The sequence below is a fragment of the Dipodomys spectabilis genome, unplaced genomic scaffold (genome assembly GCF_019054845.1).
Source record: "Dipodomys spectabilis isolate Male_0828 unplaced genomic scaffold, ASM1905484v1 ptg000210l, whole genome shotgun sequence".
Taxonomy (NCBI): domain Eukaryota; kingdom Metazoa; phylum Chordata; class Mammalia; order Rodentia; family Heteromyidae; genus Dipodomys; species Dipodomys spectabilis.
In genome coordinates, this window is record NW_024870887.1 from 8367546 (window position 1) to 8393560 (window position 26015).

Below are 26015 nucleotides of genomic sequence, written 5' to 3' on the forward strand. Positions count from 1 at the left end.
GCAGAAGGATCCATAGAGGGACAAGAACAATCATGGTCATGGTATTTGATGATCAGAGTCTAAAATGTATTTGGCAAAGGACTTAACCAAGAACAGTGGTACATTTGTTCTAGAGGAATGTAGTCTGAAGTGTAGCTTCTAATTCTGTACTTGAAGATGCATCTTTGTAGTGCTTGAAAGGTCCGTTGGTTTTTGTTTCTTGTATGATGTTGGGCTTTTATTTCTCTGCTGCAGCGGATCCCCCTGTGATCTCAGAAGAGAAAGGGCCCTGCTACCGACTTGTCAGTTCCGGCAGGCAGTGTATGCACCCTCTGTCTGTTCACCTCACCAAGCAGCTCTGCTGTTGTAGTGTGGGCAAGGCCTGGGGCCCACACTGTGAGAAATGTCCCCTTCCAGGCACAGGTAAGGCATGCTCAGATGTATATTCACAAACCTTCCCAGGCACAGGAGTCGGCAAAATCGTCTTTACAGCCTGGGGCATTTGGATTTCTGACATTAAATTTACTTTTTGATAGTGCAATGTTCATTTTTTAAATATGTTTGTGGAAAGCCTGGACATAACCAAGTTGAATGTATTAGGGGAAAAAAATTATGTGTAAAGTGATTTTTCCTATTTTTCTGGTAAACATTAGATTTCCTCCTGAATAATAATAAAAGCCATTGTTTTAGCCTCATGCTCATGGATGCTTACTGGGATATTTACAGAAATCCCTGTTGGGCCTTCTACTCTCATTCTGATTAGTGGCCAATCCTTTCACAGTAATTGGACTATGTGCAGGTTGACTCATTAATTTATTGAACAATATGCTTAATTCCTTTAATAAAATTGGAGCTGGGTGTTGGTGGCTCACACCTGTAATCCTAGCTTCTCAGGAGGTTGAGATCTGAGGTTCAAAGCCAGCCCAGGCAGGAAAGTCTGTGAGTCTCTTATCTCCAATAAACCACCAGAAAAACCAAAAGTGGCGCTGTGGCTCAAGCGGTAGAGTGCTTGCCTTGAGCTGAAGAGCGCAGAGACAGTACCCAAGCCCAGAGTTCAAGCCCCATGACTGACAAAAATAAAATAAAATAAAATCAGAAGGAATTATATTCATGATGGAGTTTATGCTGTGAAGATCAGTGGCTTCTAAAGCAGATCCTGCCCACACCCCTATGAATTTCCAGGAGAACTTAGCATTAGGAAGTTGTTTCTTCATTCTTCTGATTGGCACATAACTGCCTAGTGCCCTGAAAGGCTACATTTCCTCTAAGTACCTTCTCCCAAAGAGTTGGCAGCTTCTCAAGCAGGGGCTTATGGAGTGAGATGGAAGAGAAGTAAATATTAGGCATGCTATGACCAAAGCAAGAATAGCCTCTACTTTTACTGGCTTATGGTGGACATAAAAGAGTCTACTGGATTGTTGTTGATGTTGATACTTGCCATATGAGGAGGTAGATGAATTCCTAATTAGGCAATCACAGCATTCTGTCTCACAGAGTCATGTGGTATCTTAAAGGTCTAACTATATATTGTGATAGTGGACAGGATCTGGAGAGCTCCAAAGTCATGATCCACTTTTGTTGGTAGTTAGAATCAGGAAGAAACTAAGGGCAAAGATAATATAAAGTTGATGTTTAATTGGTAGATGAGATCACTTTAGACACCTCCAATTGGCCCCAGTTAACTTTCTGTGCCTTTCTAGGCATTCATTATTAAAATATAATAGTCAAATGAAAATATCTCAGGTTCATGGACACATTTAAGTCCAGTTTTGTAATCCTTACATAGTCATAATCAAGATGGTAAATGTAACTCAGACCCTCTCACAGTACAATGCTTAAATTTGAAAATAATGTAAAAGATGAATGATTTTTGCACTTAACTCACTTTTGGTTTTAGGATGATTTTTTTTAATTAAAAGAAACGCTTAGTCTAAACACATGTTGCCTTCTGCAAACATCCTTTCTTCAAAGAAGAATTCTCTTTCCCAGTTCAATGTAAGAATGAGTTTCCACTTTTTAGTGTGAGATCCTTAGGAAAGCAACATTTTAGCATGCTTTTAAAGTGTATTTTAGAGTTTCCTTTTTATTGAGAGCTAATTTTAGGTTCAGAACATTCAATAGAAGATCTCTTGTTTGGTCAAAGTGAGAAATGACTTGTTTTACTTTCAATTTTAGAAGTAGACATAAAAAATGCCTCTGAGCTCCCTCTTTGGTGTCTGAGTTTGGTAACTTTCCTCCAACACCAACAGCAAAGGGATTAGGTGGATTTTCCCCCTGTAGGCCACACAACTCCCTGCCACCTGTCAGTGCTCTTTGTTAATTCACCGGGATTATGCAGTGGAGGTTTGCAAATCACCTTCCAAGCACGCTTTTTCTCTGGTGAGGATAACGATTTCAGAACACAGAATCCTTCCTTCTCCCCAGAGTTCAGCCGACTGGTCCTGGCCAGGCTTTTGCCTGTCTGTGGTCCTTGAAATAGGTATGGCTTGAAAAAATTATTTTCTTTTATTCTTCATTTCTAGCTATCAATTTAGCCAGTCTCCTCTCGTGGCCGTCCTCCTTACTCTCAAAGCCATGCCCATTTTCATTCCTTCCTGACTGAAAACAGGGAGATATACTCTTCTGGCTGAGCCTTTTGAGTTCTTTGAGTGGAAACAAACCATGAGGATTTCAGCACCTCTTCTCCTAGATTAGATACCCCGCATCTGCTTGTCTCCTCCCTCTCTTTTTCATTTTACTGAGATGTCATTGAACTCCTTGTAACTAAAACAACAACAAAGTAAGGGGAGAAGAATAAAGCCTGATTTTTTTCTGATATTATAAGTAAACTCAGCATGAAATATGTAATAGATATTTATTTTCTTCTGTATATAAAATGTTTTCTAACATACATACTTTGTCATTACCTTTTACATCTATAGTGTGATAATATGATATATACACATAAAATATCAAGTTGCTTGCTGATATATGTAATGTGATGCGTAAGATACAAGCTAAATTTATGAGAGATTTATCAGTGTATATATGTTCCAGTATATATATACTGATAAAATATATTATATATTTCTATATACTATATTGATATATATTATACTGATATATATTTCTATATGACAGTATTGTATATATGTATATGTATATAGAGAGAGGGTTGGGTACGATCACAAATGAACAGTTGGCTATAAATGCTTAAAGAAAAGGGGAGATTTTTTAAAAATGTAAATATGAAAGTTTATTAGAACTTTAAGCAATTTGCTCACATTCGTATCTGTTCTTGAAGTTTTTAAATGTACCTATGTAAATGATGATTTATTAAGAGCTATTCATCATGATATTTTCCTCTGTATAGGTTTGCACTGTTAGATTTTTAAAAGGAATATTTTCCCATCCCAAATCTAGCTGCTTTTAAGGAAATCTGTCCTGGTGGAATGGGTTATACGGTGTCTGGCGTTCATAGACGCAGGCCAATCCATCACCATGTAGGTAAAGGACCTCTGTTTGTCAAGCCAAAGAACACTCAACCTGTTGCTAAAAGTACTCATCCTCCACCTCTCCCAGCCAAGGAAGAGCCAGTGGAGGCCCTGACCTTCTCCCGGGAACACAGGCCAGGAGCGGCCGAGCCCGAAGGTAAGAGGGGGACTGGGTTGTGGGTTTTAAGTCTTCTCTCCGTGCGTCTGTGTCTTGGTTTTTCTGGTTATACCCCTGTAGAACAGGGCTCCCCAGCCCTACTAGCCTTCGAAAATGGACAATTTTTCACTGACAGGGGAGAGGGCCAGGTATATTGCAGTATCTATGGCCTTTGATCTCCAGATGCCAGTGGCACCCCTTCCCCATAAAAAAAAATTGCAAACATCCCTGGATGAGATTTCCAAAATGGCTGCAATAAGAATCACTGTACCTAGCAGGCAGTAATATTCCATGGTAATTCAGAACACCGTCTTGCTGTCTGGAGGCTGTTTTTGGTGGATATTGATGCCTGGATAGTGATTTAGAGCCTTAAGAGGATAGTCCTCATTCAATTCCCAGTCTAGGGAGCCACTTAGTAAACATTGCTTTACAAAGTGGAGGCTACTAGCTTCAAAGAAGTGAAAGTGGGGCTGGGGATATGGCTTAGTGGTAGAGTGCTTGCCTAGCATGCACGAAACCCCAGTGGCTCATGTGGTAGGGTGCTAGTCTTGAGCAAATGAAGCTCAGGGGCCGTGCCCAGGCCCTGAGTTCAAGCCCCAAGACTGGCAAAAAAAAAAAAAAAAGTGAAAAGGTTAACGGCTTCCTACACCAGGGCTATTGAGCAGTTAGGGCTACTAGAGAGTGAACACAGGAAAGTAGGACTAGTCAACTGAAGGGATCTGGGAGACATCTAGTACAGTCCTTGTATTAACCTTTTGAGGACCCTGAGACTAAAGAGGAAATAGGACTCACCCCATGTCATACAGATTTATAATGGATCCCTGACCAGAAAGCAGATAAAGGGAGTCTAGGGACAGTTGCCTTTGACTGTTTCTTTGGTATTCAGGAAGAAGGAGGATTATTTCTATCCCTGTCTTTTCATATAAGCTAGAATTTCCATTCTATTTTAATATCTTGATTGCTAAAAAATTTTGTTTCAGACAGAAGGAACGCACATTTTAGATTTGTTTGGAATATATTTATGTATATGGAATATGTATATATTCCATATTAATTATATATATATGTGTGTGTATATATATCCTAATAAAATTCTTGCCAGATTTTTGCAGTTGATTCTTAGGTTAGAATTTGGAATGCCCATTCTATTACAGATCTCGTGGGAAGATAGGGTAACTAGGCTATGCATAGTGAAGAGCCTCCTTTTTGGAAGGCAGGGTTACTCCCCGCCACCTGCTCCCCAGGCTGTGAGCATTTGTGTGCTCTGGCCTATTTTATTACACTCCTCATTTGCTCCCTGCACTTCTTCCCAGGTTAGACAGAACAGGTAGGTGCTCACCTGGAATTGCCTATGTTCATATAAAATGTCACGGCCTTTGCAACTGTTTATCGCTCAGCATAGACAGAAGGAAACTAGCTTTGGTCCAATTCTCCCTTAAGACTTTTCTGAGAATGTTTTTGACAGTATATTTTCAATAATAGTATAGTAGTAATTTCATTTATCTGGTACCGGAATTGTCATCACGAATTGATGCATCCAGGTAGCCTATTTACAAATGATTAGGGAGGCATTGGTTCAGGAGAAAACTCCCAGTGTGCACTGACCCAGGGCTTGAGGACTCATTTTGAGCAAGCCTTTCACAATACAAAAACATCACCCATACCCCAATAACATTTCTGACTGGATACTGGTTCATTTGCTCAATATATTGATGCTAACCTCTTATTGGCTCTTACTGGCTTAGACGATTTTTCTTTTCACCCATAATTTAGTTATTGTGTCTTCTTGACAATGTTTATAGGGCGTCACTTCAATTTGGTCTACATCTAGGCAGTGCTGCTGTCATGTGTCTTGCTTCCATGTGTGGCAGTATTTTTTCACATTGACTCCAGATAGCACTTCCAATATTATGTACTAGTTCAGTTCAGGATAAGTACTTGACTCATTACTGAAGTTAATTGTTTCCGTAGACATGAGGAGCTTCAGAAAAGTAAAGATTAGGCAGGAAATGATTATGTCTTTTTTTTTAGTTTAATTTCTCTTTCATGTTCATTGAGAGTTACTTGAATTATCTTAATTATGAAAGTTTGAGAGGCTTACCCATGATTGTCCTCTGCACTCCTATAATTTGAAGAAGGAGTACAGAAAGTTCTCAGCCAGTCATGTGTAACATTCTCCAAAATGACAGGTGATTCTGTGTTTGCTTTAGCTTGTTTCTTAATCCTTTTGGACTATTATTGATTTTGTTTAAAACTTGAACTATAATGAGTAAATTATCTTAAATTGTACTAATCCCCTCTTTCTTTTCTGGTTTTAGTGGCAACTGCAGCCCCTGAGAAGGTAATTGTCTCACTGTTTTCAAATCTTCTTTCTTTTGCTCTTCAAAATATGTTTTTGAGGGAATATGTATAGGATTTAAAGTTTTTAAATACACTAAGAGGTATGTCATACATCATTTAGTTTAAAGAAATAGAGCATTCATTCATTCACTCAAACAATGTTTATTGGGCACCTGCCAGAGAACAGTGGAAGGAAAAATAACAGAGAACACATCATACACAACTCTCATTCCTGTGGAACTTAAATTCTAATGAAAAGGAAACAGGAAGGAAGGAAGGCAGACCAGAGACACAAGTAAAGTTCTGAGAGTCAGCTGGTTGCCTGTCTGGAAGGAAAGAAATGCTCTGACGTGATTATATAATTGTGTGTTTTCAGAGTGCATGTAAAAATAAGTGAAGCTCTTGTTAATTCACTGAAGTTGAACATACATGTCAGAATTTAATTAGTGTACAGAGCTTAATCTTAAGCTATAATCAGATACTGGAAAACACTGTTCTTTAGAATTTTTAGGAAACTTTTTAAAATCAATTTTTTACTTAGGGGCATAATATGGGACTATGATTTGTAAAATTTATTAGTAGGGAATTCAGACCTTTGTTGGATTCAAGTTCTATTTATGTAAGCTTATACCTTCTCTGAATCTTGATTCTTTATTTGACGGGTAATGTGGCAATTAAGTAATTATTAAATATCTATACATTTATATGTCCTTCAGTTAATAAGAATGCATTGTGTAATAGATTTAGATGAGGATGATACAAAAGCCATTGTAAGTAGTTTTTTTCTTGCTTATTTGTTTATTTTCAGCAGTGGAAATTGAACTCAGGGCCTTTCACTTGCTAGGTGGATGCTCTACCACTTTGCCCCATACCCCTAGCTCTCTTGTTTTTGTTTTGTGTTGTTTGCTTTTCTGTTTGCTTTATGAGATTTAGTCTTGCTAACTTTACTTATGTTAGTCTTCCCTCTACATCCTGAGTAGCTGAGATTACAGGCATATGTCATTTTACCCAGGTATAGCTTTTGAACTTGTTAGGTTATAAGATAGAGTAGCACAAATATTATCTTATGGTGCTAAGAGAAGCTAGAAGGAAGAAATTCTAATTTTGGAGTGCTAGTCTTCATCAGAGGAGGTAGTGAGGAAACATGGAATCCTGGTCTTTGGGTTCTTGCTACTTTTCAAGGGTCTCATGATGTGAAAGGTGTACACAAAGGCTGGCTAGGAGAGTAACAAGGGTGATGAAGGAGTTGGTTAGAAAGAGAATTGGGGAGCTGTTTTTGGAATGTGAGAAATACCAAGCTTCAGTTGTAAAGCAGTGAGGAAATTCCCTGCTAATCAACAGGATCCTACCTGTCACGTGGAGAAGTGTTGATCAGGAAGTCTGCCGGCTCCTGCTGATGGGCGACACTCAGTCTACAGACTGCAAGAGTGGATTAACACTTGATCATGGTCTGCTTTTCTGTTGATGTTGGCCAGGGGCTTCAGGGAATGGGGTGCAATCAAGACAGACTGAAGTCATCTCTCTAACAGGTTATAGAAAGCCAGTCTCTATTCCTAAAAAGAGGGGACACAGGGGAAGTGTAATAAGTGCTCAGAGGAATCATGGCAGGATGAAATGAAGAAGAGACAAAAGCAGCCTGAGAAGCCAATGTGTTGGTTCCAGTAAACAGCGTGAGGGAATGAGTCCACACTGGGCTGGCAAGGTCTGTGGCTATGGAAGAGTGAATAGCTCTAAGGACTAGAAAAGGGACCTTACAATCTGAATGGCATGGATTAATGACGGTGGATTAACAGAAATGAATGGCTGGATGATTGTGTGTGTGTGTGTGTGTGTGTATGTGTGTAGAGGAGGAAGAAGGGGGTGGGTTGAGGAATCCATGGAATATCTCAACAGAGTTATCCTTTATGCATTCATGGTTACAAAATCAGGTTTTTGATAAAATATTCAGTCAGGTTGTCTATTTTAGAAGCAGGAAAGAGGTGATAATTGAAGCCAGGAGGGAGGACATGAGTAGAACAGGAGAGAGAGCTTTCTGGAAGGTAATAGGAAGAAGAAGGGAAACAGTGAAGATGTAGCTTGATGAACACTTTTAATGAAGTGCTGGTATGAACTCTCTGTCCTCACACTGGTGGGTAAATGCAAAGACTCTTCACTATACTAATCATTCAATTGGCCTGAGCCATGGTGAACAGATCTGGTTCTTTCTTGAGGTCCAGGGGACAGGAGTGAAGACAGGATATGTTAGGAACCTCTGAGTCCTCTTTGGAAACCACAGTTCTTGTTGCTGTGGCTGCCTGCCACCGTCAGAGACCTGGAGTAGATGCGAGGTTAATGGAGGCTCTGATAACTGCTTTCAAATAGTCCAGTTTAATGTGTGCATGTTATCATAATCCAGCTGTGACACCTATGATTTAATCTGCAGAGAGGGTGGCTGTGGGGCACATGAAGCTTGAGTCCTTGTTTGGGGCTCGTGTGACCTTGTCAAAGATCAGATATCCACTTCTGAGCCAAGGCCATTGCTTGAAGGGTTTGCCTGTGAGCCCCAGGAAAATGGATTGGAGCATGTGTGAACACCAGGACTGCAGCAAAGTCAAAGGATCGCCATTGTAGTAACAGCACTGTAGGCTTATGTTAAAAGATTATCCAGGCTGCATCTAATGTCCTATGATATCTCTTGGTCTAAGAGTGTAGTTTATTAAATAATAACAATACTGTGTGGGAAGCAAAATAATTCCTACTTTAATTTCTACTTTAAATTCTTCCCTTCCTCTTTTCCTACTTCCCTTTTCTCCTTCCTTTCTGTTCCCTTTCTCCCCCCTCCATCTTTTCCTCCCGACTTCCCACTGTCTCAAATACAACCTGCAGGAAATACCTTCACTGGATCAAGAGAAAACCAAACTCGAGCCTGGGCAACCCCAGCTCTCTCCAGGCATTTCAACTATTCACCTGCACCCACAATATCCAGGTAACTTGTGTTGCTCTGTACTGTTTATAAGATATTCTTAATGAAAGCATAAGATGAGATGTGTGTGTGTGTGTGTGTGTGTGTGTGTGTGTGTGTATGTGTGTGGTTGATGGTATTTAATATATAATTAGAATTTGCAATTGAATTATGAATAGCACACATACTTTAGTAAGTTCCCATACTGCCTTGTGGTGCCATAAAAAAGTACTTAGAAAGTACTACAAGCATTCCAGTGGGAAAGGCAAGGTTTCTACTGTCTTCTGTGACCAGGAGTAATATCAATTATTTGAACTTCGAAAGTCAGTTTTTTGCTGAATGGTCATTTTTCTTAAATTTCTGAGTTGCAGTATAATGTTCTTGCTAAATATTGAAACCAGTGCCATGAATTAATACCATAAGCTTTCAAGGTCTATTGTAGTTCTTTATATCCATGAAACTAGTATGATGTGTGATTCGACTAAGTTATGCTTGCACTGTGAAATTAGATCTCAGAGTATTAAAAGGCTTTAATTTTTCCTTTTATCCCCTACTTCCTTATGCAGTAGTAATTGAAAAGACATCTCCCCCAGTGCCCGTGGAAATCGCCCCTGAAGCTTCTACTTCAAGTGCCAGCCAAGTGATCGCGCCTACTCAAGTAACAGGTCGGTATGGTATTTGCCACGCTCTCTGTGCTGGGGAAAAGGGTCTGTACCTCACTTAGAATCTAATATAATAAGATGGCTCATGACAGGGCTGGTCATAATAACAAATATTTGGAAATAATAAAAATATTACTAGAAGGAAAAGTATGCATAAATGAATTATATTATATAATGCAGTAGAATATAACATAGCTATTAATGTTCAAAAGAATATTTAATGTCACAAAGATATGTTTGAGGCCTAATGTTTATTAAGAACTAGAGAACACAAGGTAATAACCAGTCATAGTGGGAATGCAACTCGAGGCCTGGGCACTATCCCTGAGCTCTTTCACTCAAGGCTAGTACTCTTCCACTTTGAGCCATGGCATCACTTCTGGTTTTGGAATGGTTAATTGGAGATAAGAGTCTCATAGACTTTCCTTCTTGGGCTGGCTTTGAACCACAATCCTCCTGAGTAGCTAGGATTATAAGCGTGAGCCACTAGCACCCTGCTTCCAATTATATTTTTAAATGTCTACAAATACTGAAAATGAGACAGTAAGAAAATGCATCAAAGTGTTCAACTATTTACCAGTTAATATGATTGTGGGGAATCTTTATGGTTTCCTTAAAGAGAGCTAGGTTTCAGATCTGCAGAAAATCAGGGCTAAAGTCTGTCATCATATGTTTAAATGATGTTGAATTCCTTCCTTCCTTTCTTCCTTCCTTCCTTCCTCCCTCCCTCCCTCCCTCCCTTCTTCCCTCCCTTCCTTCTTCCCTCCTTCCCTCCCTCTTTTCCTCCCATTGTCTCTCTCTCTTTCCCTTACTTCCTTTGCTTCCTTCATCAGCATTTACAGATACTCTTCCTCTAATGAAAGACTCTTTCAGAAAGAATACATAGGGGAGAAAATTGGAAATAGGGTCTGACTTAAAGAGGTTGCGGCTTTAGAACTACTTTATAAAGTGATGGACATTAGCTGAGGACTACTGCTGTGTATCAAATGGAATTTTAATCAAAATGTACAGGTTCCCATTGGTTTTATGTGAGGGTCAGACACAAAGACTTAATCTTGACTAGTTCTCTCAGAAACATTATATGGGACTGGGAAGGTGGCTCAGTGGTAGAGTGCTTGCTTTGCATGCATGAGGCTTGGGTTCAATTCCTTAGCACCACATAAGCAGAAAAAGCTGGAAGTGGTGCTGTGGCTCAAGTGGTAGAGCGCTAGCCTTGAGCTGAAGAGCTGAGGGACAGTGTCCAGGCCCAGAGTTCAAGCCCCACGATCAAAAAAAAAGTTATGTGGTGTTTATCCCCTCTGTAATACAGAGGAAATAAATATTACTTGTTACTCTTATTTCCCTATTATATTTAAAGAAAATGGTGGAATACTAAGAGCCTAAAATAAGCACAATTGGCTGACAATTGCTAACTGATGATAGATATCTTTATAACCAATGTGAGATTGGAAATAGTCCTTTTAAGCTTTAGCCAAATACCCTTGACAAGCAATAATTAGATAGTGAGCTACAGATACCCTTGATATGCAATAATTAGACAATGAGCTACAAATACCCTTGACATGCAATAATTACACAATGAGCTACAAATACCCTTGACATGCAATAATTAGACAGTGAGCTACAGATTTGTAGTTCATCAGAGTGATACATTTCTCTCCTAACTGCTCACTTGGCTTGACACATTACTGGCATATTATCCAAATAAATTATACATTTCAGCATATGAATTCTTGATTTAGCATAGTGTCTTAATAGCTAGAAGATAGGGTTGAAAAAACACCTTTATTTTTTGGCAAATGTTTATAAAGTGGAAACATCTGTAACATCTGTGTCAATTATTGGGGGACAATTTATGCTCTTTGTGGGGGCAGTTAGGAAAGCCAGAGCATTTCTGTAAACCTTTCCATGAGTTGATGGTCGATGGTTGCTCCAGCTCTTCTGGAACTTTCTCCATGGCTTTTACAGACAGACCAGAAATCATTCTTTGTCTTCCAGGACTGCCTTATGGAAACCTCTCTAATTATCATGGCCCAAACATTTTCAGAACTAGTTGCTTATCCAATTTTTCCAGAACTCAGAATTGACCCCTTGTCCCTGAAGTATTATTTCTAGTCTCATGACAATCTCAAAACACGATGCATGGGGTAGAAAAACAAACCTGCATTAAATGTAAAGTCATCATGCTTTGCTGTTGATTGTCAGATTTGATTTTGTGCTCATTCATTCATTCATCCACTCCGTAATTACATGATGAAGAAACATGGTCAACAGGCGCATCTTCATTTTGCTAAGGGCTTTCTTTTCCATTTAGTTTTAGAAAATAAAGATATCAAACTGTTAAATTCACTCTTGGCTTTCGTGTTGGAATAGATAATGTTTGGTTTTCCACTGGCTTTTGACTATGGCTGTTTTGCCAAATTCCAAGTGAACTCTGTCAAAAGGGAAAGAGGGTTCTTGATGTGCCTAGGGGAAATTGTCTCAGGGTGCACGTAGCAAGAAAGGGTAAATCATCCTGTGAGCCAAGAGGCCTATGAGTAGGCATTATGGGGGATGTGTGAAAAGGTCTCATGGAGGCCACTGGTTTGATAGATTATTGGATGCTTTCCATTTGAGCCACCTTCCAGTCCTTGAAAAACTTAACATACATTGCCTGTCCTAACAACAACAACAACAAAATGGAAAGAGCAAAAAATGTTTCTTTAGGATTTTCCTTTCTGTGTACTTGACGTTGTGCTTGGGAATGAAGACCTTATAGGAAAAGAGGGAAAAGCTGAGAGATATGTTTCTAAAGTTTTAAAAGATGAGTACTAATAACTTGGTTCTTTTTACCTTAATTGAAATAACGATGTTCCATTTGATGACTAGGTATCAGAAAGTGATGTTCTGGCTACTTCTGTCTTCCTACTAGGGTAAATTTTGCATGGCAAGTGAATGAAAGGGTTCTCTGAAGTGAATATGTAGCTCATCGCTGTGCAAAATGAGAGAACCAATGGAGAAATGAAGCATGGTTTAAAACCTGCCCCTTCCATACTGATGTCACTCTAGTGGGTCAACCCACCATCTCCCTTTATGGGTTTAAAGCCTTGCCAGCTAGGAACAATGTTCATTTCTGTGGAGATGACTATGTAGGAGATAATCAACTACAAGTCCTCACCATTTTTCATCAAGAATTAAGGTTCTAGATCTGAAAGAAAGCCCTTGTTATGCATTTATATTCCTCCCACTAAAAAGAGTTATAATTCTTGACTATTATGTTGCAGTCAACTTTCCAAAAAACAATCCAAATACATTAGTAAACTGTAACCTAGGAATGTATCTTGAGTTAAGCAACACATTTTTGACGACTTCTAATCCATCCTATTTACATCATAAAGCTGGTCTGTGAAACAGCAAATATTTAGAGATGAAGAAATTGTCTTGTGTGAAGGAAGGCAGTGTGACTGCTCATCGACCTCACAGAAGACTAGATTAAAAGCCTTCAATTTGTTCCCATCCTAGCCCCTAGTATAACTTCACCTTCTAACAAATCCATCTTCCTTTTGCAAATATAATCAAAATGACAGAGGAAAGTGTATTGAAAAGTTAGCCATTACAAAGATAACCAGGAAATCTAAATTTCAATTATTTTAGAAAGACATATTTACTTATAAGGAAGATAGAGATATGTATCTATGTATCTCTTTCTTGCATTTGTGTGTGTGTGCACAAGCATGCATGTGCATGCGCTGGTCCTGGGCTTGAACTAAGGACCTGGATACTGTCTCTTAGCTCTTTTGCTCTATCACTTGAACCACAGTTCCATTGCTGGCTTTTGATAGTTAATTGGTGATAAGAGTCTCATGGACTTTTCTGCCTGGGCCTACTTCTAACTATAATTCTAAAACCTCAGCCTCCTGAATAGCCAGGTTTATAGGCATGAGCAACCAATACTTAGCTAAGATACATTTCTTACACTATTCTACTATGAACTTCCTACAGAAAAGACAGTTACTACCTAAAAGTCTAAGAACATAATCTAGTAAGAGCTTTTTCTCTCTCTCTGTCTTGTTCTGTCTGTCTCTCAGTAGATAGATAGAGTTAGATAGATGATATAGATATATAATATTAAAAATAATATTTTAAGGGAGCCTTTTCTGGTTGCAGAAATACTAGTGCATGCTCATTATAGAGAGTTGGGGGAATGCTATAAATATCTTTTTTTGAATATTTTTATTGTCTTTAAATAGTTGTATAAAGGAGTTGCCATGAATACAGTGCATCTTGATCAATGTCACCCCTTTCCACATTCTCACCCATCCCTCTTAACTCAGACCTTCCCTTACTTACCTTAATTTTAGGCTATGTATTGAGGTTTTTGCCAATTAACAGAGCAGTTTATATGTACAATGCATCTTGATCCGTGTCACCACTTCCACATCTTTATCTCCTTTTGACCCACCCCTTCCTTCCCTTCTATGTCTCAATTTCTCAATTTTGTAGTACCTACAGTGAATCCTCGCTTGCATTCTTCCCCTCTCCCCCTTCCTTCTTCCACTCTTATCCTCTTGGCTCTTATCCACTCTTATCCACCCTTGCCTCTTACAAGTACCCATTTACTGGTACTTATATTGCTGGGCTTTGACTTGATCTTTTTAAAGAAATACTATTTGTGCTCTCTGGAGAGTCTACTACACTTCCATTAATTCATTTGTAACCCCTTGTTTACCACCCAGTATGTTTATGTGTAGATTCCTAGGCATATTGTAGTTACCACAAATGAGGGAAACCATGCAACCTATGTTTTTCTGGGTCTGGCGTACTTGGCTAGAAAATTTTAAAAATAAGGAAAAATAAGAATAAGAAAATGCCAACCCTTAAATAGCAAAGTTGAGATTGATTTCCTTCAATTCTTCTTCCCTGTATATATTATTGTGTGACTGAAGTCATAGGCTATCCCATAGTGTTTTACCCAGCTGTTGGTTTTTTTTTTTTTTTTTTTAGCAAATAAACAGTTCTCTCTAATTTATGCTGTAATGCATTGCCTTTTGTTACTATGGCAGTCCCTTAACACTCATGTTAATCATCTGTGTTTTCAGTCTTTTGAATTATTTTTTTCTAGAATTTGATAATATACTGTAAATAATTTTATTTTTGTCAGTCGTGGGACTTGAACTCAGAGCCTGGGTGCTGTCCCTGAGCTTTGCGCAAGGCTAGCGCTCTACCACTTTGTGCCACAGTGCCACTTCCAGTAGTATTTTCTAATGTGCCTGTACAAGGTTTGTACTCAAGGCCTGTAGCTCTTGTTCAGCTTGACTGTTCAGATCGCACTCTACCACTTGAGCCCCATCTCCAGTCCAGCTTTTGGCTGGTTATTTTGGAAAGGGAGTCCCTGGAAATGTTCAGTTCTGGCAAGCTTTGCCATGCATTCCTCCGGGTCTCAGCCTCCTCAGGAGCTAGAACTGATTTGATGAGGCATAAGGGAGCCCTGGGGGAGAATTTGCATATGAAACCTTAAAACTTCTAGCACAGTAAATACTATATTGAAAAGTGAAGAATATGGCGTTGGTTTTGGAGAGGAGCTTTGGCCCCAAGTTATGTTACCTTTGCTAAGGGTTGCTGAAAGGAGAACGACCCCCCCTTACCCCCCACGGTTCAAGCAGGAGAGAGTTTATTAGGGAGAACCAAAGCACTGGCCCCCAGAAGATGGATACAGAGGGGCAGGGGCAGGGAGGGACGGAGAGACAGAGGGAGAAAGAGAGAGAGGGGGGGGGGGAGAGGGAGGGGGAAAAGAGGGGGAAAGGGGACAGAGAGAGACCGTGGGATTATGGCTGGGCGAGAGCTTATATAGGGGAGGGAAGAGGAAGGGGTGTGGCCAGGGAGGGGGTGTGGCCTGGGAGGGGGTGTGGCCTCAGCTGATGTAGAAATGAACATAGAGGTTGCGGAAGTGACCTCAGAGCCTGGAAGATCGTCCACTGCCCCCAGGCATGCCAGTTGCTTGGGTTAGAGGCGCTGGGCAGAAACTTCTAGAGCAGAGCCTCATGCAGACACACAGGGAGAGAGAGCAAAGGGAAAAGGCCATTTGTCCCCGGCGGACCTAACAATCTTCTTGGGGAATCTCTGTTAAAGCAGTCTTTCACATCCCCCTCTGCAGGGGGCATGGCGGGTTGTCAGTGGCAGTTGCTTACCTGTTTTCTCCTTCTAATAAAGCTGTGTTCCCTGTCTGTCTTGCTTGGAGGCCCCAATCTATTCACCCTCGGGTTCTTTCATCTCCCGCATGCCAGCATCTTTCTTAGCCTTGGTTTCTGAATGATCACAAAGAGTCAGTATCCTCAGCTCTTACAGATAAAATGTACTGTTTCTTCATCGTTATTCTTTTGGAGGTGGGAGGAGGAGGGGTCACGTGATATTTACTGGTGTTTGCAAGGTTTTGGTCAAGTTCAAATCTCAGTACCACCCCAAAAAGATAAAACCACCAAACAAAACCCAGTTGATTTTCTTACCATTTTCAACGTGCCCTCCTTATGTGTTTCTACTACGATTCATCTCAGAAACTATCCCATTAGGGACCATTGATGACCTTAGGGACTGTCTAATCAATCGTAAAGCAATCATCAGACATTGTAGTCAATTTCATAGTCATATTTGTCTTTTTAAATGCATACCTAGCCGTAATTTACTTGGCTAGCTGGGAAATACAAAGTAACTGTCTTTAATAGCAAGAAAATCTTTATGTTCACCTCTGGGTTTCTCAGATTACTTTTGCTTCTTTTTAAAGAAATCAATGAGTGCACTGTGAACCCTGACATCTGTGGAGCAGGCCACTGCATTAACCTGCCTGTGAGATATACCTGCATTTGCTATGAGGGCTACAAGTTCAGTGAGCAGCAGAGGAAATGCGTTGGTAAGATACATTGTTCTTTCATGCTGATAGTGAGGTTTGAACTCCAGGCTTTGTGCACACCCAGTTTGCTTGTCCAGCTAATGCTCTACCACTTGAGCCACACTGCCAACCTGGATTTTTTTTTTTTTTTTGGTGAATTGGAGATCAAGTCTCATAGACTTGTCTACCTTGGCTGGCTTTGAACAAAGATCCTTCAGATCTCAGCCTCCTTAGTAGCTAGAATTACAGCTGTGAGCACTAGTGCCCAGTAAGATACAATTTTGATAGCCATACTATTAAATACAAAATGTTTGTACGCTTAGATCATTTTTTTCTTAAACTAGTTTAAGTATTTGCAGGGAATATATGACTGTTTACTTTAAAAAAATTTTTTTACTATTTGGAGCTAAGGAAACTCAAAAAATGTTTTCCAAATGTCTGGGATTCTCATACTTCAATGTACAAATACTCTTATCTATTTGCTTTATGCAAATCACTCACATAAAGGCAGAATCATTTACCAAAAGATTTTAGATATAGTAAATGAATTATAAGCTGCAACAATAGATATCAATATGTACTGCACAAAACAAAATTATTACTTATAGGTGCTGTAACAAAGAATTCATCTAGGCATATAAAATAAGATTTCTAAGAGATTTCTAGATGGAAGATCTCTATATGGTAGCATGGAACTATGAATGCATTTATAAATAAGGGATCTCAGACTTTATTTTTTTTTGCAAGGAGGGAAAGTATCTCAGAGAGTAACGGAATTAAGTAAATAATTTTAATGTATTTAATCTTTCTGTGAAAATTCAGTACTAAGATTTAAGACATTGGTAAAATAGTAGCAGCTAATATGTGTGTGACAATTAATTGTGTGTATTAATGGGAATGGGTGGCTGAAGCAGCATCTACACTGCTATTTCTGCTTCATTTGCATATACTCACCTTTAGCTGCTAAGATATTAAGTAGAAAAGACCACAGAGATGACCTGATCCAGCCCCTTCCCTGCCTGCTGTGTGTGCATAGTGGAAGAGTCCCTGAGGTCCTTCGATCAATGAATCACCAAGTGCTTAGATGAGCCCACTGAGAAACTCAGCCTTTTGAAATATCAGCTCTTGGTGAAGCCCCATTGTCCTGGGTTATTTTAGCATTAGCTTTTACAGCTCTACACAATAAGCCTCTTTCCTCTTTCTACTAATACTCCTTCAGCTTGGTGGGGGTGATAGATAGGTCTTGTCTCCTTTTCCTATTCTCCTCAGTTAGAAAGGTTTGTCTTTATAAAAGGGAGACTGAGTTTTTGTTGCATACTACTAATCTTTTCCCACACACTTTTGTTCACAGATATTGATGAATGTGCTCATGTGCAACACCTCTGCTCCCAGGGACGCTGTGAAAACACCGAAGGAAGTTTCTTGTGTATTTGCCCAGCAGGATTTATGGCCAGTGAGGCGGGTACTAACTGCATAGGTAAAGGCAGTATTCTTCCTGATATATGCATGCTCAGATCTGGTGTTTCCATCCTGAGGACCCCATCAAGCTCAGGGCCTACTCAGAGAACCTAGAAGTGTTTATATTAAACACCTATTCTGACATAGCAGTTGATTAGGCACTGGGAGATAGAAAATGGATATTTTTCTAGCCAATACTTTTCTTTTTGATGGTATTCGGTTTGCTGGGCAGGTGCTCTGCCCTTGGAATCACGCCCCTCAATCCTTTTTGCTTTGGTTATTTTTGAGATGGGGTCTCAGGTTTATGCCTAGGTCTGCCCAGATGGAGGTCCTCTTATTTCTACTTTCCACATAGCTGGGATTACAGGCATGTATCCCTGTGTCCAGCTTTTTAATTGGCTGAGATAGGATCTCAGGAAAGGTTTTTTTCTAAGCTGATCTTCAACTGTGATTCTCCCAATCCTACCTTTTAAATTGCTTAGATTACAGTCATAAGCCACTGAATCCAGCTTTCCAACATTTCTGAAGGAGGATTGAAGACAAGAGTGAAATATGATTCTTCCTCACCTCATGAATCAAAACTATATTAATTTTGGACTATACCAAACATATCAAAGGGATGATGGCAAAATCAATCACATTTTATATTATTTTTTTGTGCCATACTGGCCTTGAGCCCAGGGCCTGAACACTGTCCCTTAGCTGTTTTGTTCAGAGCTAGTACTCTCCCACTTGAGCTCTAGCTCCACTGCTGAGCTTTTGGAAGTTAATTAGAGAGAAGAGCCCAGGCTGGTTTCGAACCACAATCCTCAGATCTTAGTAGCCAGGATGACAGGTGGGAGCCTCTGGCTCCTGTCTCCCGTTTACTTCTTTATTGCATTTGAATGAAGCAAAGAGAGATGTGAGATGATTCCTTGGGGGAGTAAACCTGGACACTGTTTTCTTCTTCACGCAGATGTGGATGAGTGTCTAAGGGCCGATGTGTGTGGGGACGGCCACTGTGTGAACACCATGGGGGCCTTCCGGTGTGAATACTGCGACAGCGGCTACCGGATGACCAGGAGGGGTCGTTGTGAGGGTAAGTGTGCTAGAGGACTGGGAGATGGTGGTGACCCCCATGGTGAGCACACGGGACGGTGGAATGCAAGGATGGTGAAAGCCTGTGAGCGCATCCTCACTCCTCCAGCTGTCTGGATTCACAGACTTGGCCTACTTTTCTGGAGCTCTGTCTAGATTTTGTTCCATCATGGTCTTCTTGTCACTTCACTATCTGTCTCTGCTGGTATTTTTAGTGGAGATCACCGTAGAGCAGTTAATTGTTTAGTATCTAGTATAACCCAGACTTCATTAGGGTACCTGCTGGTTTGCTGCTTCTCGAACACAGAGCAGGTGTGACCACTGCTCATTTTATATATTTTTTAACCTTTCCACTTTGGTACAATCCTTTGTCTCAACTGCCTCCTTTGACATGTGTTCTGAGACTTTTTTTGTTGTTTTATTGTGCAGACTCCATTTAGAAAGAATGCCTGACAAATTCTTAGTACTGGATAAAATGCTTTCATTACTCACCCAAACCAGGCGATCGTGCTCATGGCCAGGATTATTTCCTAATTAATGTTCCTGTTCCTGTAGTTGCTTGTCCAAGTTCTTTGTGAAAGCATCATGGTACTTTTTGTGTGTATGTGTTCCTGAATTTGTATATCAGCTTCAGCCAAGGGCACAGGGAGCACTGTGGGAGTAGTTTGGAATTGTGAGGAGAACGTGGAGGGGGTCCAGGGTTCCCTGTCTGGCTGCCTGCAGACCTGTCTCTTGTCTTCTGTAGCCTGGTGTCTCAAACTAAGAAAGGCCAGACTCAGTGGGTCTGCCTCATCTGAGCTGTCGCTTGGCTTCTTTTTCTTCACAGGTCTGATGACCCAGGCTTGGAGTAAAAGCTAATTAGATAATTTTTTTGGTAGTCCATCCCTTCCTCTCCTGCCTCAGCCCCTTGGGTTCTAAGCTAGAGACAAGTGGGAAGGTTTCAGGTTACTGGATGTCTGATCAAGTCAGATCAGAAGAGAGCGTTCATGCTCTCCTGAGGACTAAGGGACCATGGGACAAGGGCCAACATGTCCCACTGTCCTCTTCCTCTGGAGTCTCCCTGTGCTGTAGGGTGGCTTGGGCCAATAAGGACTGGAATCACCTGATAGCCCTTATACCTGATCCAGGTATACTTCTGAGTCCTTGTGAACCCCCATCACCTGGAACATGGCAGCCATGACATTACCTTGTAGGACTGTCATGAACATAAATGTGAATGGCGCTATCTGCTGTGGCACCCATCACTTTGTTCTCAAGTTTTAGTTATTGCTGTCATTGTTGGGTTTTGTTTTGTTTTTTTAAGACAGAATCTCATTATGTAGCCCAAGATGGCCTCAAACTTGCCACCTAGAGCTTGGATTACAGGCAGGTACCACCATGCCTGGCCCAAGTTTAGGGTTTTGTGTGTTTATGTGTGCGTGCACTGCTCCTGGGGCGTGCACTCAAGACCTGGCTATCTTCCCTTAGCTTTTCTGCTGAAGGCTGGCACTCTATCATTTGATCCATGCTCCACTTCTGGTTTTTGGTGGTTAGAAATGAGTCTCATGGACTTTCCTGCCTGGGCTGGCTTTGAAGTGTGATCCTCAGATCTCACCTTCCTGAGTAGCTAGGATTACAAGGATTATAGATGTACACCCACCAGTGCCCTGCTAAGTTCTAGTTTGTTTTGTTTGTTTTTTATACTTCTCCCTTCTCACTTTTTTTGGTTTTTGTATAAAGCTTTTTAGTCCTGTAGACCTATGGAGGAGAGTGCCAGAAACATAAAAGGGTGCTGAATTTGAGCATGTCAATACAAAGAAATCAGATCCTAAAAGGTAGTATATATTATTAAAGATAGAAACCTCTAGACAAGAAATTGTAAAATTCTATCGTGAAAACTGGTAGCCTATCCAATAATATACACTTACAGAAATTATCTTTAGTTTTCAGAATAAGTAATCCATCATTCTATTCTCATAAAAAATCTTGAAGAGAGGAAGAGCCAAACAATACGACTGTTTTCTAATTTCCTTGTGGACCAGAACCAAAGGGCCCTGGGCTTCTGGCTCACCAAAGATTTTCTCAGCTGTCACTAACGAAAGCTGCATTCAAACATTGCAGGTCTCCAAGGAACCCATTGTAACTTACAGACATTATCTCATACATCCCCCCTGCTGGACTGAGGTGTCACAAGGCAGCCCCTAACTTACAGGGGACAGGCATAAGTCGCAGGAAACCCAGGGCTGGTATCTTACCTTGCTCATCTCCTGGCTGATGTGTTGTCCCAACTTGGCTTGGTGACATTCTCTCATTTAACAGTCACATTTCTATCCAGAGGATGCTGGCATGCTCTTTGGAAAAATGAAATCGGTAGACATCTTTTTCTTTTTTGGGGGGGTGGGGAAGGACAAGAAGTTCCAGAACATCTGACAGTATGTCATTGTTTATTGGCAAGAATTTTTCAACTGATAGAAAAGAAAAATGAAAATACTGACCTGAAACTTATTTCGTTGCTGTTATCTTCAACTTTTTTCATCTTAAACATCTTTTCCCAAATGTCTAATGAAAATGTAATAGGAGATAAGGGTTAACAGTTGATCCAAATGAAAACATAGGATATCTGTGGTTATTTAGTGAAACAATGATATATTTTTTTTCTACTTCACTTTTCCATTTATGTGTGGTATTTCAGAGGATCTCTGTGCTTTGTGTTCTATGTGGGAAAACTTATACCTGATATCTACAAAACCACTCTTCCAATTGCCTGGCCAATTGTTACCACACAGTTCAAACTGAACTTTCTCCTAGAGAATGCTTTTTCCCATTTTGTTGCTTTTAATCATCCTTTAAAAAAGACTTAAAGTCAGCTATTGTTTATTGAATGGAATTTCAATTTAGGGAGATAAAAATCATTCTGAAAATAGATGGTACTAGTGATTGTGCAACAATGTAGATTAATATATGGCACTATATTGTGCGCACAACTGGTCAAATAGAATTTTTTAATATGTCTTACCACAGTGAATATAAATATAAATAATTTGTCTTGTATGTAAGTTTATTGGTTTGGGGGAGGGTAAGGGTAGCACAGAAATGGCGGGACAAAGGATGAACTAATGCAGCAATGATACTCACTAGACACTATGTTGAAAATGAACTATACAACTTGTAGGGGAGGGGGACTAGGAGGAAAAAACTGGGAGAAACGAGGGAAGAGGTGACATTGTTCAAAATGAAATGTATTCATTACTTGACTTATGTAACTGTAACCCCTCTGTACATCACCTTTACAATAAATAAAAATTGTATAGGGGAAAAAAAGACCTAAAGTTGACAGGCACTGCTGGTTCACACCTGTAATCCTAGCTACTCAGGAGGCTGAGGTCTGAGGATCATGGTTTGAAGCCAGCTTGGGCAGGAAAATCTGGAAAACTCTTATTTACAAAAGCTGGAAGTCGAGCTGTGGCTCAAGTGGTAGAGTGATAACCTTGAGCAAAACAGCTCAGGGACAGTACTTAGGACCTGAGTTCAAGCCTCTGACTACCATACACACACACACACACACACACACACACACACACACACACACACACACACACACACACACACACACACACACAGATCCGATCTCCAAAGACTGACTCCAGAGTGGAGAGAGCTGTCACTGCTGGTTGAAGAACTGGGGCAAAGTTCTTCCTTGGAATGTGCAAAACAACTTTAATCTAGGCACAAGCAGCCAGTATACCTGTAATAACCACATTAATGCCATGCATTAAAGTCTAGCCCCAACTTTTCGCCCAATTCTTGTTTTCTCAAGTGAAATGTAGGTATCATGTACTTTCTCCAAGTAGTATTTCACTTTGGTTCTCTGGGAAAATGTCCGTGACCTAGCCTTTTGGTCTTTCAGATATTGATGAATGCTTGACACCAAGTACTTGTCCAGATGAGCAGTGTGTGAATTCCCCAGGGTCTTACCAGTGTGTCCCCTGCACGGAAGGCTTCCGAGGCTGGAATGGACAATGTGTTGGTAGGTGCCACAGAGTTTCATCCCTTCCAGATGTCTATTTCTTTTGCATGTCCTATTTCCTGCTTGAGCAGTGGAAGGCCAATTTAGCCCTCTTTTGCAATAAAAAGAAAAAATATTAATTTATAGCAGTCTCAGAAATGCTCTAAGTAATTTTTAACTGTAGAACAAATAAGACAGTGAGTTGGTATCCAAGGAATAAATAATTCTCATTGAGTCACATTGTGATCCTTAATATGATTTTCAGTAATCAAAACCAGGTAACATCAGAAGTGCTAAAGGGAGATGCACTGGTTTGCACCCAAACATGTCACAAAGAAGACTGAAATGGAGCAAGTGCTGTAATGATAGAAATGCATTGCCCTTAGAAAAAATTCTTGAGTTGAGGATTAAGTGGGGAAGAAGGGGAGACTATTTTGGCTGAGGAAACATCATGCAAGCGATCAGGGAGGGAGGAAGAAGGTCATAGTCCACAAGTCCAGTGTAGTTGAGCATAGAGAAGCAGGGAAGGATTGCTACAGACAAAGGGATGGACCCTGGAAAGTCAACTCTTAGAAATGTTGATTTCATTCCAGTAACTCAGAAAAGACTTTGAGGTATGTTAGAGGATGGGAATAAGTAGGTGGCAGAGCCCCTCTCAACATCAAAGCTATGGACTCATCACCAGGTATAATGGCCCCTGTCCTGACCCCTGTCCCTTCCCCAAGAATGTCTGCCAACTTATCTATAGTAACTGCAGGTCTATGGGGAAAAGAAGAAAAGATGTTTTTCATTAGTTGTTTACTTGATAAGCATTATCTGTGCTAGTCATAAAGTGCCATTGTTTTTAATTTTGCCATTTGGCATGAAAGTCCATAGCTGCCCATCAGAATTTTGTTTGTGTTCTTCCTTTTACACACGAAGGCAAGATCTTGGAGAAAGGGCGCAAGAGTTCCCTTAACTAACTATAGTTGGTAATTGTAACAACTCAACCTTGATGCATGAAGTTACTAATAGAATGTGACTGACCAGATTGGCAAATGATTGTTCTTCAAATGTAAATAATACTAAATGAGTTCTTATATGTGTACACACATTTTGTTCCAATGTAGTGGCAGAAGCAGCATCTCACTGAAAAGTAATTTTGCTTTTGACAACCAGCTGGATAGAATCATCAGCACACATAGGACCCCAGGTGCTCAACTCAAACAAAGGCACACATTAAACCCCTTGGTTCCATGCAATCTCTTTGTTTTCTGTGTTGCCAAGGTTGTGAATTTGCATCATAAAGATGTCTCCAATCTGTACATCAAGGCGCTCTTCTGTGGCAGAATTGGCCATCCCAGTTCTTGTTTATATGGAACTTGAAGCTCAAAATTTCTTATGGGGGCTTTGGACATTATTATGAAATAGACTTTCCATCCTATTTTTTTTTTATGGTACTAGAGTTTCAAGTGATTTAAAGCTGATTGTGACCAAAAGCACCTATTACAACATTCCTTTCCTCTGACATTGAGCCAACAAGTAGATTGAATTTTCCTGCTCGATGCTGATCATGCTATTGAATGACTGACCCCTCTTCTCCCTCCTTTCAACATTTTATTTCTCACCTTTGGACTTTGGCCCTTAAAGGACTCTTTAGAAGCTGCCATGTCAAGCTTATCTTGGAGTAGAGCGAGTTGGTAATACAACTTAGCTTTTATTTGTTCATTTCACAAGTTATATGGAGTACCTTCTGTAGACCATGAAAGCGAGCCAAAGAAAGTCCTCTCTCTTTGTGCTGCTGCTCTCGTGCGTGTGGATTAGCACGGAAACAAGCAAAACTATGGAGGTGATGGTGTCATGAGCTCCATGAAGGCAAAGGTGGGGAGGTAACTGCCGGTTCTGTGGTGGTCAGGTGTTTTAACAAGGTATCTCTTTCCATCTCTAATAGTTATCTGTCACCAGGTGTGAGCTTTTGTGTCAACTGAGTTCAAGATATTTAACGTTGTTCAGTGAGATTGTTTTTCTCTCTCATTTTCAATGGAAAATTCTATAGAAGAAGAGGAAAAACTTGAGAATTCCTATAATCCTATCTTCTGGAGAAAAGCTCTACATTGGAAACTTATTCACTGTCATCTATAGAGATGATGATTGTCACCTTTCAGGGCTGTTGTATTCCAGATATCTTAATACTTTTCTCTAGACCTCTCCTGTCACTGGCTGTACTGTTAGTATTATCTGCACCTTTGGTCCTCAGCTCCACCCAGACCTGAGCTCCTTCCTGCCCCAGAATTCCCACCCTACAGCTGGCCACTCCCTCTCTCTGCCCAGATCTACCTGTGCAAGCACTTACCTCACTTCCCCCAGACCGACCAGCAACATGGATGGGGGCAGACTCCATATACTCCTCCTCCCTGGGAGATATGGCCCCCCATAATAAACCTTACAATAATGTTTCTTCTGTGCTGCCTGTCTCCTCTTGGTCCTCGGGGAGGATCCTGAAGGATCCTTTCATGTGCCTTTAATTAATTAATTAGTTTGTGTTATCAGAGGCTTGAATTCAGGGCCTCTTACACATTCAGCTTCTTTGTTTGACTGGAGCTCTTTTGTTTGTTTGTTTGTTTGTTTTCAATTGTGGAGCCTGAACTCTGGGCCTGGGTGCTGTCCCTCAGCTCTTCGGCTCAAGGCTAGCGCTCTACCACTTGAGCCACAGTACCACTTCGGGCTTTTTCTGCTTATGTGGCACTGAGGAATCGAACCCAGGGCCTCATGCATGCAAGGCAAGCATTCTACCACTGACCACCTTCCCAGCCCTGGAGCTCTACTTTTTTGTTGCTTTTTGTTTGTTTGTTTATTTACTGAAGAATCAAATCTAGAGCCTCATACATGTTAAGCAAGTACTCTACCAGAAAGCCACATTTCCAGCCCCCTGGAGCTCTATTTAAGTTACACTTCCAGCCCAACTTTTTGGTATTTATTTTAGAGAATGGAGTCTTTCAGTCTTTTCTGCCGGGGCTGGCATTGAAACATGATTCTCCAGATCTAGCCTCTTTGACTAGGCGTGAGCCACCAGCCCTTGGGGCTTTTTACGCGGTTATAATC

General features: G+C 40.5%; 1 protein-coding gene across 11 annotated transcripts in view; it reads left to right on the forward strand.

The window, feature by feature from the left end:
- Ltbp1 (latent transforming growth factor beta binding protein 1) overlaps nt 1-26015 on the forward strand; it is a 400428-nt gene that overhangs the window by 273383 nt on the left and 101030 nt on the right. For 4 of the 11 annotated variants that reach the window (XM_042696612.1, XM_042696614.1, XM_042696623.1 and 1 more), the window contains 9 exons: nt 235-402; nt 3382-3609; nt 5928-5950; nt 8815-8914; nt 9457-9555; nt 16310-16435; nt 17766-17891; nt 18828-18950; nt 22836-22955. In XM_042696612.1, coding sequence (XP_042552546.1) covers nt 235-402; nt 3382-3609; nt 5928-5950; nt 8815-8914; nt 9457-9555; nt 16310-16435; nt 17766-17891; nt 18828-18950; nt 22836-22955 — 1113 coding nt within the window. The remainder of the gene's footprint in view (nt 1-234; nt 403-3381; nt 3610-5927; nt 5951-8814; nt 8915-9456; nt 9556-16309; nt 16436-17765; nt 17892-18827; nt 18951-22835; nt 22956-26015) is intronic. The other 7 variants (XM_042696613.1, XM_042696617.1, XM_042696619.1 and 4 more) reach the window with 3 other exon arrangements.